Consider the following 15,746-nt stretch of genomic DNA (forward strand, 5'->3'; position numbering starts at 1 on the left):
TCGTGTTTGTTGCAGAAGTGGTGACTTTTTGCAGGGTGGGGACTGAGTTAAACTTAAAACGCGGGTCCGGTCTCCACGTGGTACAATTGCGAAAAAAAAATAGTACATTACGCTTCAATTATTTCTAAACTGGCAACAAACATTGTAGAATTTTCAGCCAGATTTTGTTTCCTCTAATATGAAAAAGAGAAGTGTTTCCTCTAATACAAATTGTTAAACAATTTATAACTTGTCTACTAATAATGAGCATATTTTTTTTTGAGAAGATAAGTTTTATTAAAAAATGTAAAAATATATACTCATAAAAACGTTATCGGAATACGTTGATAATTTTTTTTAAATTATTTTAATATCCTAAATCACTTCCCGAAGATTTGTGTGTGTATGTGTGTGCGCGCGCGCTTTTATATATATATATATATATATATATACACATCAGTGATTCACGAAGAATGTAAGAAATTTTCAGGTCGTTTTATTTTTCCAATTTTTCAGGTTAGAATTAAACCACTAAATAATGTGTGAGTGTGTGTGTGTGTGTGTGTGTGTGTGTGTGTGTGTGTGTGTGTGTGTGTGTGTGTGTGTGTGTGTGTGTGTGTGTGTGCGTGCGCACGCGTCACTGTATTCTTTTAAGTCATCAGTCAATTGACTGGCTTGATGCTATTCCCAATTCTTTCTGTTCTTCTGAAGTAATCTTTTAACTTCAACATATTCATTACATCCTTATCCTATTTGTCTGTTTCATATATTTCAATCCTTTGCTTTCCTGGACAGTTTATACTAAACACATCCCACCATCTACAAATTAGCTAAATCTGGATGTCTAGTATATATATATATATATATATATATATATATATATATATATATATATATATATACTAGACATATATATATGTATAATAGATAAACCTAGTTTATCTATTTAGAAGATTCAGGAACAAATATCTCTCCCCTCCGATTCATTCTTTTTAAGGCTACTTTATATCAAATTTGATTAATCTATATATTTTTCAACATTACCTTGTAGCATTATATTTTAAATACTATACTTCTTTTCCTTTCTTTTTATTGCTATTTTATGTCGTATGTTTTTACAACAATAAAAGAAGGCTACCATTCTTCACAGATGTTTTTAAACAAATTTTATAATTCTTAAACTTATATTTGAAACTAATATATTTCTTAACTGCATGAAAGCTCTTTGCTTGTGATAATCTACTTCTGCTGACTGCTTTACTTATCCGTTCTTTGTAATTTTACTATTTAAATTACAACATTTTCTAATCTCTGTAAACATTGTGTTCTCTAATCTTAATACTTTATTTCTTATTATCAACCATTTTATTATATTTAATTATGTTTACCTTTCACTAATTTACTTTGGAGAGTCAATTTTTCTCTTAGGAATAAATCAATGTTATTCATTTTTTTTTCTTTCCTGGCATCATAGCTCTAGAGCTATGAACCCCAAAATACCAACAAAATTGAGGGGTAATGTTCGTAAGTACGTGTGTTGGCGTGTTTGAAACTTAATAATTTTCTACTGGATAAACCGTTTTTGATGAATTTTTGTAAAGGGATTCTTGTATACAGGGCAATTTTTTGGTAACATTTTGGGGCCAATTTTCTCAAAATTTTGCAAACATAACCCTACTTTATATTAATCCAGAACATGAGTGCATGCTTATCTTACCATTTTTAAAAAAATATCTCGCCTCAAAATTTTCCCTTTCTCAAAAATCGTAAAAACTATCTTTTTATTTATAGCATACTTTTTAGCTGAATTTTTTTAAGTCTTCTTAGGTATATTAGTAGTGCAGGTGACCAAAAACAAACAACACTTTGGGGGCAATACCGTGGGGGAGCCGATAAATGTTAAAAAATATCGATTTTGTGTATTTTTCAAAACCTTTCTCATTTATTTAGACTTATAATAATAATATTACGCGATCTTCTTCCTTGCTTTATTAATATACATAATGACTAGTATTACATATATAATTCCTGTTGTGAGACAAAAGTCTCCAGGGTAAGCAGTAAAACAGTAAAATGTCAATTCAATTTGGTCTCATTGAATGGAGTGTCATTCTGGAGTTCATCTACCGTCCCTCTCTTGCTGGGTCAAGCCATGCTTCAATCGTCATCTTCCAACTGCCTACACCAACTCTTCTTCGGTCTTCCTCGTTTCTTGACTGGCGGGATATCAAGAGCCATTAACTTTTTTTGTAGCACTTTAAGGGTGCTGAGAATCAACCCTTTCGAACCAATCGTTTCGGTCTCGAGAGAATTTCTCCGCCGCTGACTCTTTTATTTGAAGGGAGCCACGTATTCGTTCGCTTCTGATGCGGTCCAACTTAGTCACACCAAGAGACATTCTACACATTTTCATCTCTGCGGTCGTGAGATCTTGTCCAAACTGCTCGTATCGTGTCCAACGCTTTGCTCCATATGTAAGTGCGGGTCTAATCACTGTAGTATACATTCGGCCCTTAAGTTTTGGAGGCACACGCTTGCCGCAAAGAACAGTCGAAATCTGCTGCCACTTCAACCATGCCACGGTGATTCGATGATTCACATCTTGCTCACAGCCGCCTCTTTGATTCAATATAGAACCAAGATACTTAAAACTTGTACACTTCGGCATAACTCGACCGTTGAGCATAATGTCAGGCGATGTTGCTTGTGCGTCGCTGAATGGCAAGAACATATATTCCGGTTTGGATTCACTGATCTTCAGACCGTGGCTTTCAAGTGCACATTTCCAGCGACTGAAAACATCTTGTAGCACCGCAACACTTTCACTCGCGAGACCCACATCGTCAGCAAAAAGTACGCTCAGCAGCAATTCATCCATGATGTGTGATGTCAGATAATTAAAAACAATGTTAAAGAGCAGTGGGCTCAGCACGCTGCCTTGGTGTACCCCCATGTTCACATGAAAAACCGTTGATGTTCCTGTCATGCATCTCACCCTTGTGGTCGCATCGCGATACATGTCCACAATGATTTCAACATATCGTTCTGGAACACCGTGACTTCTCAATGCCGTCCATATCAAATATCGTCTATGAATATCATATGCAAATTCCTAGCAGCGTCTCTAAACCTTTCCACCAGTATACGCATAGCTTGAATTGCATCCACTGTTGATCTGCCAGGCACGAAACCACATTGATTAACGTGAATTTTTGACAGTACAGTTTTCATCAGGCGGTTGTTAATGACTCTTTCCCAAAGCTTCATAGTGTGCGACAGTAGTTTTATACCTCTGTAATGGCCGCATTTTCTGAGGTCTCCTTTGTTTTTGAAGAACGGCAAGAGGAAGCTCTGACAAAAAGCCGCAGTCATTGAACTTCGGTTTTTAATTTTGTTGATCAAAATACAGAGAAAGAGGATGCCGATCGCTCCAACAGACTTCGACAGCTCTGTGGGCACTTCGTCCGGTCCCTCTGCTTTACCTCTTTTCATTTCTTTCAGTGCAGCTTCGACCTCCAATTTGGTTATGTTTTCCACTTCTTCGCCTAAGACGGGTTCACAGGATGGGTATTCGGTTCGTGGGAACTCCTCGTTCAACAGATTATCAAAGTAGTCTCTCATAATATTACGATAGTCATCGTAATTCACTTCCCCGTCCTCAAAAAAGAAATCTTAAACAACTTTTATTCGTCGTACATTTTTCAGTGGATTTCTTTTTATTTTTTTCATTTAACAGTAAACGTAGAAAAATAAAAAAAGAAATATTAAAAGGTGATTTTGAAGGTGGGGAAGCAGAAAAAAAATAATAATACCGATTCTTTTTTTATTAAAAACTCTTTTTTTGTTTATTTAAACATATAGTTATTGATAATTTTACAATAAAACTTCTATCATTAATTACCCCCATCTCACAAGAGAAATCTTAAGTAATTTTTTTCATGTATAACTATTTTTTCACTTTATAATAATAAATAATAAATGCCAGGAAAGTATTGTAACTCTTTTTCAGTATTTTTTTTAAATTTATGTTCAGTTTCTGCCAAAAAAAAACAATGTTATAGATGTCCACTTGATCAGTTTCAGTTTAAGTATACAAAGGTCGTACAAAATAAATTAAAACAATTATGTAGCCAGAGCATCTCGCGTAGTTGAGGTGAATCATTTTAGGCTATATTGTTTCAATAAAAATTATTTTTGACAAACGCACATATTTTGCGTAGTTTAAACATCAACGATTATTACGTTAAGATATAAATTATAAATATACAAAATAAATATATAAATGACGAATAATACTTTCACGAATATATAAATATTTTTAATAAACGTACACATCAATGTAAGTATAAAATAAATGCAGTCCATGATCCGGTTAAAGAAAACAAAGGGATAAATAGAACATTCTTTGTGTTGTGGTGTTAAACTATTTTTGTTTCTAGACGTCGATGTTAAAAGGGGAGTATTACCGGTTAAAGTGTAGATGGATATGTGTGTCCTTGTAAACTGTTTTTGAACATAAGAAAGGAAGAAACGAATAAGAAAAAGAGAAGAATATAATAAAACGGGATAAAGTAAAGAAGGAATAAAAAAGAAGCTCCTCTTATTTAAGTCGACAGAAATAACTTCTGGAGTCAAACGTAAAAAGAAAACAGTAGGAATATGGCAGTCAACGTTCAACATGGAACACCCTACTGCTACAACGACATTATAGAGTTAGAGGCTGCGAGGACCGAACGAAAACGAAAACTAAAACCAAGAGTGTGCGCAAGTTTAATATTCTTGAACACTGTTAACAAAAGGAGAAAAAATACTCGTTACTATATATATAATCAAGGATGTCCTGCGTCTAGACGAAACAGAATTGATGAGGTTTCTAAGGAACCGTTTCTCCCATCACTCTGAACAACGTTTACTCGTAAACTAAATGTATCGGAAGAAAATATTACATTTATACGTATACATCAAGATACAGCCTAGTCGTTAAGTACTGAAGTAGTTTTAACGAGTAAAATACATTTATATTATTAATATAAATTAAATAAATATTCTATACCACTGCACTATGAAAGTCGAGAACAGAATTTTAAGTTCACATTTTCAGTATTTATTTTTTCTTTTGCTAAGGTTTCTAGGAACAGTAGGCAATTAGTACAATGACAGAATAATTTTTAAGTTAATATGATATAAATATTTATTTTTTTAATAAGTCATCAGTCGGCTGATCGGTTTTTGGAGGCATATCCTCCACTCCTGTTTGTGACTACTTTAAATCTCTCATATTTACTACAACTTACATCCTTAATTATCTGTTTCATATATTCCAATCTTTATCTTCCTTTACAATTTTTATCTGACGTATATATATATATATATATATATATATATATATATATATAAAGAAGGATGATGTTTGTGCTTCCGTTTGTCTTTTATACAGATTGATAATTTTATTCCGATCGTGATGAAATTCTCCACACTAAGAGTTCCAGACAAGAAAAACCCCCACCCAGCTTTTCAATCCCTTTAAGCAAACGTTTAAGCGTAGCTTTTCAGTTTTTCACAAATATCACGAAAATGGTGAAGAAATCGACAAAAATGGAAGTAGTTTTCTGAAAGCCCATAAAATTTTCTACAAAATGCAATTTGTTCAGCTCTGATAATAGTCAGTTCAGAGGTTATTAAGGATCAAATTTGAAAATTGGTGCACAACTGTTACCCCGTTATGAGTGTTCTTTACGCCCCCACCCCACAAACGTTGTGTTTTTAACCCGTTGTGAGTGTGAGTCACCATTTCATCTGCTACCTCCTTCTCAGGGTTAAGACTATCGCATGAAAATTAACATTTAAAAACTTGTACAATTCAGTTTTTAATTTGCGATATCAGAATTGGACACTTATTTATCTACCGCCTACCAAAAAGTGATATTGGCAAAATACCTCCGGTTCCACACCTGTAAACGAACAATTTGAAATCGTCGTATTATCACATAAAAAATAATACATTGAACTTTAACGACTTAAGTTTAACTTAATATTAAGCGACTTAATATTTAACTTAAGCATCCTTGATTTTCTGGACTTTAAAACTTCTACTTTACCTAAAACCTCCGGTCTGTATAACCTTCGTAAAATTTATAAGAGTACGTTACCCAAATTTATTATTCGAAATCATCTCTAATGTCTATTACAAGATGTTTTCAAATCGAAACGGCGTTAAGTAACTAAACCGCTATCTATCTCTGTAACAAATGCAACATTACGCTCTGAGTTATAACATTCTACATGTCAAAGACAAATTTTACCGTGTATACATATATTTAAAGAATAAATAAATTGTAAATAGAACAGATTAAATATACCGATTTAGATTCACGATAAACCCGTGTAACACTTACTGTAAATAAAATGAAAAAAAAAACTGTTACATATTTTCATAAAAATGTTGAGAAAGGTAGATGAAATTACGCAGTGATTCTTTTCAGAGTCAAAAAATAAAAAGAATGTCAAAAAAAAATGATCTTTTTATATATTGTATAAAAATAAAACTATAATTTTTTGAAAGCGATCTGACATATGTTAACCTGCTGGACTAAACTTTTTTAAAAATCTTCTACAGTTGCACATTTCATTCACAAAGAATTGAGGCTTTCAGATAAGTAAAAAAAAAAAAAAATCAAATTTTAATGTACTGGTAATGTATTGAGATTCAAGCCGAAGAATTCTTCATACGCATGAATCTTTTTGTTTTGTTTAAAACTACTCTGGGTTTACAAAACTGAAGTTTAACAAATCTCGAGTGGATTAATTATTTATCAATCAAATTATTTTAACGTAGCATCCAAATATGGCCAAATTTTCGAATTATCTTCGGATTTCTTCTAGGAATTCTTATTCTGGTATTCCTGTTACAGACGTTGATTTATTATTAATATTATTTGATATAGCTATTTAAATTCCTACTAAAGTACATAGTAATGCATACTATGCATTACTATGCAAGATTCAAGCATTTAGATTCAAGCAGGATTCAAGTTTTAGAGCTGGCAGTACATATCTATACTGCCAGCTTTCAAACAAAGAACTTAAAAAAAATGGCATATGCAGATTAAAATATCGAAAAATGCGCAATCTGTGATTCAATTCGTTTCTAAAAAGTTGGAATACATTTCAAAGAAATATAAAATGAGTTATGTATTACATTTTATTAAAAAAATACAAATTATGTAATATCTTTTTCATTACCGCTAATTTAAAATTAACGCCTTCAGTTTTTATTAGGCTTACTTACCTTATAGTAACTCAGAAGGCTTTTCAACGCCTAACTATTTATTAATTAACAATTTTTTTTTTTTTTGATAGCAATGTGCAAGAGTATCCGTATTCTATAGCAGTGATTCTTTATAGAACTACACGGCGGTAATTTAAATAATAAATAAAAATGGCTTCAAAAAAATAAAGATTTATCTCGCTCAGAATATTATATTGCCAAAAAATAAAGAATAATGTTCATATATATATATATATATAATATTAAAAAGTTATTAAAAGAAATATTACGCAATAACCTAAATAATATATTACACGTACATATAGAAATGAAGGAATAGTATTCCCTTTGTTTGATTTTTTCCTTTTTATATGTTTATAATGGGCCGAGTTACAGTGCGAGCTCCAAAATATTTTGACCTTGACCGGGGACTGAACCGGTGGCCTTGAGATCTAGTGTTGATTATGTTGACACCACCACCACACCACTAGCTAAAAGCTTACCACTACAAAAAGTAAAATAAAAAAAAAGTCATAACTAAAAAGAATATAATTTATATATTTTAAAATTTAACGCTAAATTTGATTTAGGAATGTGATTCGTTTGAAAAAGAATCATAAAAAAGTAATTTTTTACAGAAAAACAGATATAGGAAAATGTTGTTATGAAAAATTTCACCAAAATATTTGTGACAATTTATCAAGTTCTACTGATTGTACTATTTTTTTATCGATGAATTTAAAGTGTAACTTGCCTCATAGCAACAATAAAAAATAGTAAAAGGTGGTCTTATTTTTCTTTCCTTGATCAATTTTCTGTCAATTTATACACTTTCCTCTAATTTCCGCAGCATTTAAAAAATAAATAATATTATCCTGTTTTTATTCAACGTTTTTAATTTAATTTATGCCTGTATGATGCACACAAAAAATAATATTTTAAATATATTTTTTTTAAACTTGCAGTTATCAATTTTTTCAAATTAGGATGTTTTAGGCAAATATTTTTCCATTTATAGGCCGATTATATCACTGATACGTTCATTTTTATAAGCCTTTCAAGGACAAAATTATTATAATGAAAATGAAGTGGTATTCGAAAAAAAAAATTTAAACTACTATATTAACTGCTGGAGAAGAAAACATATAAACGTTACGTAATAATCTGCATTACAGTGCTCCTATTCCTGTCGCTACTTTTAAGAAAAAAAGGAACCGTTTAATCATTTTCTCATGGGACTTACATTTACACACATTTACTTACACTGGATATCTCTTGCACCGTCATTATATACTTAATAACATCAATTCATCAAAAATCTAATAATAATGATTGTTGTTTCCCCATTATTATGTATATTTCCTAATTCAGATTATAAAGAAGAAAATACAACTTTTTTGTACATGTCTTTTAATTTTAATTTCTGAAAATAACAATTTATAGTTACTCCAGTCTTCTCGGCATTAGCGTCTGTCTAGTCAATAGGGTCATATCAGAACAGGAGGTTTAATTGTCGATTGCACAAGATATGATCGTTAAGTTTCTCACGAATGAGGGCATCAACCCTTCCAAAGTATTGAATAAACTATGTGCGCAGTTTGGAGTGAAACGGTTAGTACATACCCGAATGTACGACTACACGAGCAAATTTAAAAAAAGGGTATGAAACTAGAAATCGAGTCACTAAAAGCCTTACAAGTATGATGGATAACAACATTCGACCATCCGTGACCTCATTGAAGACAATCAGCCCTTACGGTTGATGAAACTGCTTCAGAAGTCATGGAAGTATCCCGTTTTTTTATTGCAGAGCAACTCGGGTTCCACAAAGTCTGCGAGAGACGTATTCCAAAATTTTGACCCTAAATCAGAAACAGACCCGACAAAAAATAATCCAAAGGCTTCCCATCGATTTCGACGAGAGAAATAATATTTTCCATCGAATAGTCATTTGCGTACAGTGATGAGATACGAATCCATCGGTACACTCCTGAGTCGAAATCGAAGAGTATTAAGCGAAGAGTCTTGTCCTGTAAAGGCGTAAACGCGTCCGTAAGCCGAAAAGTCCTCGAAACCGCCTATCGGGAATGGAAAAACGTATTACTAGTCGATTTTCTCCAAGTAAATAAACGTTGCTACTACTGTCACCTCTTTTATAAACTGAAAGCCGTTTACAGGAACAAAAGGAGCCATCAGACAATCAGAGATTTGGTTCTCCTTCCGACTACGCCAATTCTCACACAGCGGTTAGAACTAAGGATAAAATTCACGAAATTTATTGAAAAACCTCAGAATAGCCCCCTCCATACAGTCCACGTTTATCCGACTGAGATTTATTTTTGTTTAAGCCATTGAAGAAGGCTCTGGGAGCCCAGACCAACAAAGAAGTAGAGGGGAGTTTGTACGCAATCGGCTAATGATACGTTCTCAAACTTTTTATGGAAAAAAGATCTATAAGCTCTCCACAAGTTGATAAAAATGTATAGAACTTCAGGAAAACTACGTAGAAAAGAAATAAATATGATTCGTATTTTTACTTTTTATATTAATTAATATTAAAAAAAAAAAAAAACAGTTTATATTTGACTGATTTTCGCAGCTACTTGTAAATTAGCGAATAATTGATTTAGTGTTGGTCGAAAAATCGTCTAAACCGCTTGAGAACGATGAGAAAAGGTTGGTTATTAATCTACAAATAGGTCATGGTTTTAGATTTGTTTGCTTATTTTACTTACACTGGGGTAAAATGGAGGTAGTTGATAAATAGTAAAGCAAACTGTACACCTTTTTTAAGGAAAGTTTTATTAGTGAAACTATATTTTGCAGATTAACTGAAAAATGATTAGATTAAAATAAAATAAACTACTCACATTTTTTACCATTACTAATGAGAGTTATTCAAGCATCTAACGCATTGTCAAAGATATCCTGCGACAATTACTAACAATGTAATATCAATTAAAACAGAAACAATAGAAATTATTATTTTTATTATTATTATTATTATTATTATTACGTAGCAATCAAATGTTCAGTTACTGTTAATCTTCACTATTAAAAGATAATTCAAATAAAATTACACAAAACGTACGATTTGATCGCTAAATTATATAGGATAGATGATAATCTCTGTTTTGTTACCCTTAAAGCACGAGTGAGTTTATATTACGTAATGACTAAATTTTACTGGTCAACCAGTATCTGATATTTTATTTATTGGTTTTAATCGGATGTGATTCTAATATATAGTGTATCGCGAACTTCTCCCGGGACTTTCATAACCTATTCTACTCGTGAAAATAATAGAAAAGCTTCATATAAACATAGGTTTTAAAATGTTTCGTTTACGAGTCACGGCTAGTGAAAGAAATCGCTCAGATTTCAGCTACCCCGTAAAATGAGATCGTGCTGAAATTGATAGCTCTTAAGGAGAATAATTTGTGATTTCTTTTGGGTTTTGACCTGAAAAATCTAATAAAAGGTCCAGCACCGTATCTGAAGTAGTTTTTGAGAAATCTCGCGTGGTAACCGATAAATTTGGGTAAAAAACACTATTTTCTATGTTTGACGTACAATAACTTTGTTAAATGAGGAATTAAAATATAAAACTTTAAACAAAACTTGTAGAGAATTTAATTCAGGACAAAATGATGTAAGATAAGTTGAATAAAACAAAGAATACCTCCTCAATAAAGCCTCGTCGGTAAACAAAAGTTATTTGTAGAGTTATCGATTTGTATTCCACCAGTTGCAGAACTCCATGCGAAGCGGACCGTCTGCTGGATGTAGATGTTGAATTGGCTGTTCATGATAAGGTAAAACTTGTTTTGTTTAAGTATCCTCCAAACCACGGAATGCGAAACTCCGATCCGCTTAGAAAGACGTCGTGTACTGACGCCTGGACTGCATCGATAATGATTTCGCAAATAACAGCGTTGTGTTAGACAAATCGTTTGAAGTCATTACAAATACTAGTAGTGAACCTGTTTCCCGAAGAAAAGTCTCTCTAAATGTTTTGGAATCTTGAACCCTGTGATTCCGAAAATGTATTTTATATTCTACTGCAGCACCCGTAGCACTACTATTACCACCTAGAATGAATAACATATCAGCGTATACCTCTGTTGCAAATACGTACGTCGTTACTTCAATAGCAAACCTATTACGTTCAAACTAAAATTAGCAGAAAACCTTCACTAACGACAGCACAGTTTACAGTACCCGATATACTTAATGAACCTTACAGAATGATTTAAATACTAATACAGTATTACGCAATGCTGATCAGCTATTGTTATTTTATTGCCAACTTTGGAAGAATACTTTTTCAAATAATTTATTGTATTTCTGTTATTAATAAAAAAATTAATACCTAAGAAATTTTTATTTACTTATTTCTATTTTACAATTGTGTAATTTTCAGTTTTGTAAACCATTTTTTTAACAGTAAATTTTGTTTTTACAAATTTTCCACATCACCAAAAAAGAATTTGGTTTTTTATTTCATTAAATAAGTAATTTTCTGACTTGTAGTAATCTACTATTTTTAAATAAAGATCGAATTTTTTAAATCTTTGTTTTATTCAATTTACCGTACACCATTTTGTATATTATTAAATTCTCTACAAGTTTCGATAAAAAGTTTTACGTGTTTATTACCCATTTAACAAAGTTATTTGTTGTACGTTAAACATAAAAAACAGGGGTTTTTACCCGTATTTATTGGTTTTCCTCACCACAGATTTCTCAAAAACTACTGCAGATACGGTTCTGGGGCCTATTTTATTAGATTTTCAGGTCAAAAATCATAATAAATCACTAATTCAGCTCCTTATTTAACATCGTAAAAATTTTAGTACGCTCTCATTTCACCGGAGTAGTTGAAATCCGAGCGAAGTTTTTCACTAGCCGTAACTCGTAAATGAAGAATTTTAGGACATACATTTATGTGAACTTTTTCTATTATTTTCACGATTAGAATAGGTTATGAAAGTCCCGGGAAAAACTTCGTGATACAACCAGTATTTTAATATTTTTAAAGATTAGTTTTGCAATTTCAAAATTTTTCTTCACCAACCAACCAACTGAAAAATTTATATTTTAGAAACAAAAAATACAACTTGAATGAATCAATTAATAATAACTATAAAGTTTTTACACACACCGCGCGGGGGGAACGACTTAAAAACCATCTTAACAAGATTAATAAAATAGCAAATAAGAAAATTGTAAACTTAACACAATTAATATACGAACATTTCGTTCGTATAAAGCAAAACAAAATATTTTTTTTTAGAAATTTTATACATTTAATTATGATCTTTCTACTAAATTCAATCAATGTAGTATCGTGGTTTCGAAACACTTTCCACTGGCTCCTTACTAATCATCATACCAAATTTAGTCAATAATGTAGAGTGTTAAATAACTGAATCGACGCGGCTCAACTTTCGAGGTATCTGTGCCAGAGCTTAAAACCTTTTTTTTTAAATCAGCCTTCTTCCACCGATGTCTGATATTATCGGTAACTTTACCAACATACTTATTTTGTTTATAAACTTTCTTAAATAAAGAAAGAAAAATAAATAAAAAATTCTACATTGATTTGTCAAATCAGTAAAGAAAAATACATATAAAAATTAGGCTAATTCAATCCTGAACTTAACAGCACTCTGTTTTAAGGTATCATAAGCGTATTAAGAAAAAAATACATCTCAAACACTGACATCAGAATTAAACAAAACTATTATCATTTTTTAATTACAGTATTTCCATTTTTTTCTCTATAAATCTAAAACAACTACAATATCATTTTGAAAAAAAAAAAGAAAGTTGTCATTCGAAAGGTTGAAACAATAATTGCCGATCTCCGCGGTAGAGTGGTGGCGTCTCGCACTTTAACTCGGGAATATTGGGTTCGAATCCTGGCCAATTATGGTATCTTTCATACAATATACCCACGTAAAAGCTTCAAAAGCTTTTGTTAATTAATTCATTAAGCAAAATAAACAAAAATCTAGAACAAATTATTTAACCGCTAATTTTTATGACTCCTATTTTTTTTTAAATTGATTAATAAGAATTACGTTAAAATATTTTATAAGTAATTGCAATTTACAAAACTTTCGTTAACTCTATTTTCAAAATTGTTTATAATATTTTAATACAGGTAGTCTCTTCAGAAATGAAATTTAAATTGGTAGAATTATTTTTTACAATAGTAAATGTAATAAGAAAGAAAAAACACTGGGTAAACAAATAAAATCTTAATATTTGAGATTAAATTACCGGTTAGAATTTTTGGACAAGAGAAAGAGAGAGAAAATAAAGAAAGAAGAATCTAGAAGGAATGAAAAAGGGTTTCTTTCAAAAAAAGAACTTATAGCAAAACGTAGAAGACGCAGACAATAATTATTACGATTGAACAACAAAAAGGACAGGTCGGGCACTGATTTTGTAGGCTAGGAGGTACAAATCCTGCCGGGGAGCGAACAGAGTCATTAGTTTTGTAAGGACGAGTTCGGTGCTGCTGTAATAAAAACGATAACAGTAAGCACTTGATAACGAGTGGTACTGTTCACTCGTTATCGTCACGGGTATTCCGTTTTCGACAGTGGTTGAAAACAAGAAGTTGTTCGTTGAGTCATTCGTAAAACAGGAGGGGAAGTGACAGTATTTATTCATTCATAAACAGTAGGGTAGTTCTTTCGTAAACAGTAAAAGTAATAATATTTGTAGAAAGTGGATTATATAATTATTACATTTTTCTGTTTTTATGTTATTGTTAATGCAATATTAGTTTCTATCAGTCATTATAACGTTTTTAGGAAATTGGACTGTATTCTAGTAATTATAATTTAATTGTCATTAAATCAATTTTGTCTTTTATTTGAATTACTAGTTTGTATGTTTTATATATATATCCCGTGTGGAGTTGTTACTCTGCCATCGGACGTCTCTCCAGTTTGCGGATCGGGGAATGTTCACAAGATATAGGGGATGTCGGGGAAATAAAATATCTGGGGTGGACAAAAACTAATACTATTGCCTAGTATTTTGAAGTTGTTTCTTCAAAGGTTAGGGGAAGAAGACCCCAATAGTTAACTTCTGGGCCCAGGTTGAGGGTTGAGGCGGTGAGCCAGCACCCCATCACTAATAAAATATTTTTTATCGCTAAAGGTCCAGAAAGAGCCTCAGAAAAAATATCGGTTACGTCAAATAAATGAATTTTGGAACGTGGAATATTCAAGGATTAGAACAAAACAGAGGGAGGTTTTTCAGCAGTTGGATAGATTAGGAATTAATATCGGAACATTAACTGAAGTAAAGAAGAAGGGTCATGGAAATGAACAATGCGGTAAGTATTTGATGTTCTATAGTGGAGTCGCTAAGAGTCAAAGAGGTAAGGCATGGGTGAACATTGTAGTAAGGAAACTTTTTAAAAGAATTATAGCCGACGGAAAGGGTGTATTTGTGAAGCAACGAGTGAGGCTTTCGGAGAGGTTGACAAATCTGTGAAGCTGGAATACTGGTGGGATGAAGGACTGAATGGCTTGACTGAGGAAAAGAAGAAAGCGTATGAGATGTGTTTGGCTAGCAAGGATATAGAGGATAAAAGTTGTATGCAAGAATTAACAGGGAAGTAAAGAAGGCAGTAGCGAAGGAAAAAGGGATACGTGGGAAAGCAGTCGAGATGTATATGGGTGACAGTCGGACTAGGGAAGCACGGGAGGTTGTAAAGGGCTTGAGGAAGGATATTTGTAAAAGAATAATATGTCAATGGTTAAAATGGAAGAATGGGAAAGATATTATGAGCAACTGCTGAAAGAGAACCGTGAGGTGATTGCAGGGGATGTAAGCTTATCTGGTATTAGGGATAGAAGGCAGGAGGATAGATGGTAAGTGGAGTAGCAAAAGAAGAAATTTATAAGGCACTGAGACAGACAAAAAATGCGAAATCACCACGTCCTGAAACATTCCAATAGAACTCATTAAGAATAGTCCGGAGTGTGTAATTGAAGTATTGTAGAGTATTTTGAATGGATATCTTATTGAGGGACAGGACATGCCAAATGAATGGAAACTGTCACATTTATTTCAGTATATAGGAAAGGAGCTGCTAGAACAGACTGTAGGAACTATAGAGAGATGTCTATAGCGGGTCTATAGTATGTCGTCTATTGGGAGGTTGTATGGACGGATTGTAAAAATGAGAATAGAGAGGGAGATAGTGATTGGAGAGGAACAGGCTGGTTTTACAGCTGGAAGGTCGTGTGTGGATAATATTTTCATTCTGAGACAACTTTTAAGTAAAAGGATAGTTAGAAGTTTGGAGACCCACATGGTTTTCGTAGATCTTGACACGGTGCCAGTGAAGAAATTGTTCGAAGTTATTAGTAATTGTGACCTTCATCCGACGTACGTAAAAGTAATTTATGACATTTATAGGAATCAAGTAAGCCCTGTTAAGGTGAGAAAATATCTATCAAGGTTTTTTAAA

The 15,746-nt window shown here is 32.3% G+C and overlaps 1 protein-coding gene across 1 annotated transcript; it reads right to left on the reverse strand.

Moving 5' to 3' along the window:
• Positions 1-2,236: 2,236 nt before the first annotated feature.
• Positions 2,237-2,857, reverse strand: LOC142322786 (uncharacterized). The gene has a single exon (XM_075361863.1). It carries the CDS (start codon positions 2,855-2,857, stop codon positions 2,237-2,239), a length of 621 nt encoding a protein of 206 aa, XP_075217978.1.
• Between the last annotated feature and the right edge of the window lie 12,889 nt (positions 2,858-15,746).

Source organism: Lycorma delicatula, chromosome 4 (assembly GCF_047948215.1).
Source record: "Lycorma delicatula isolate Av1 chromosome 4, ASM4794821v1, whole genome shotgun sequence".
Classification (NCBI taxonomy): domain Eukaryota; kingdom Metazoa; phylum Arthropoda; class Insecta; order Hemiptera; family Fulgoridae; genus Lycorma; species Lycorma delicatula.

Coding starts and splice junctions, on each gene's coding strand:
- LOC142322786 (XM_075361863.1), bottom strand. CDS start 2,857: ATGGATGAATTGCTGCTGAGCGTACTTTTTGCTGACGATGTGGGTCTC.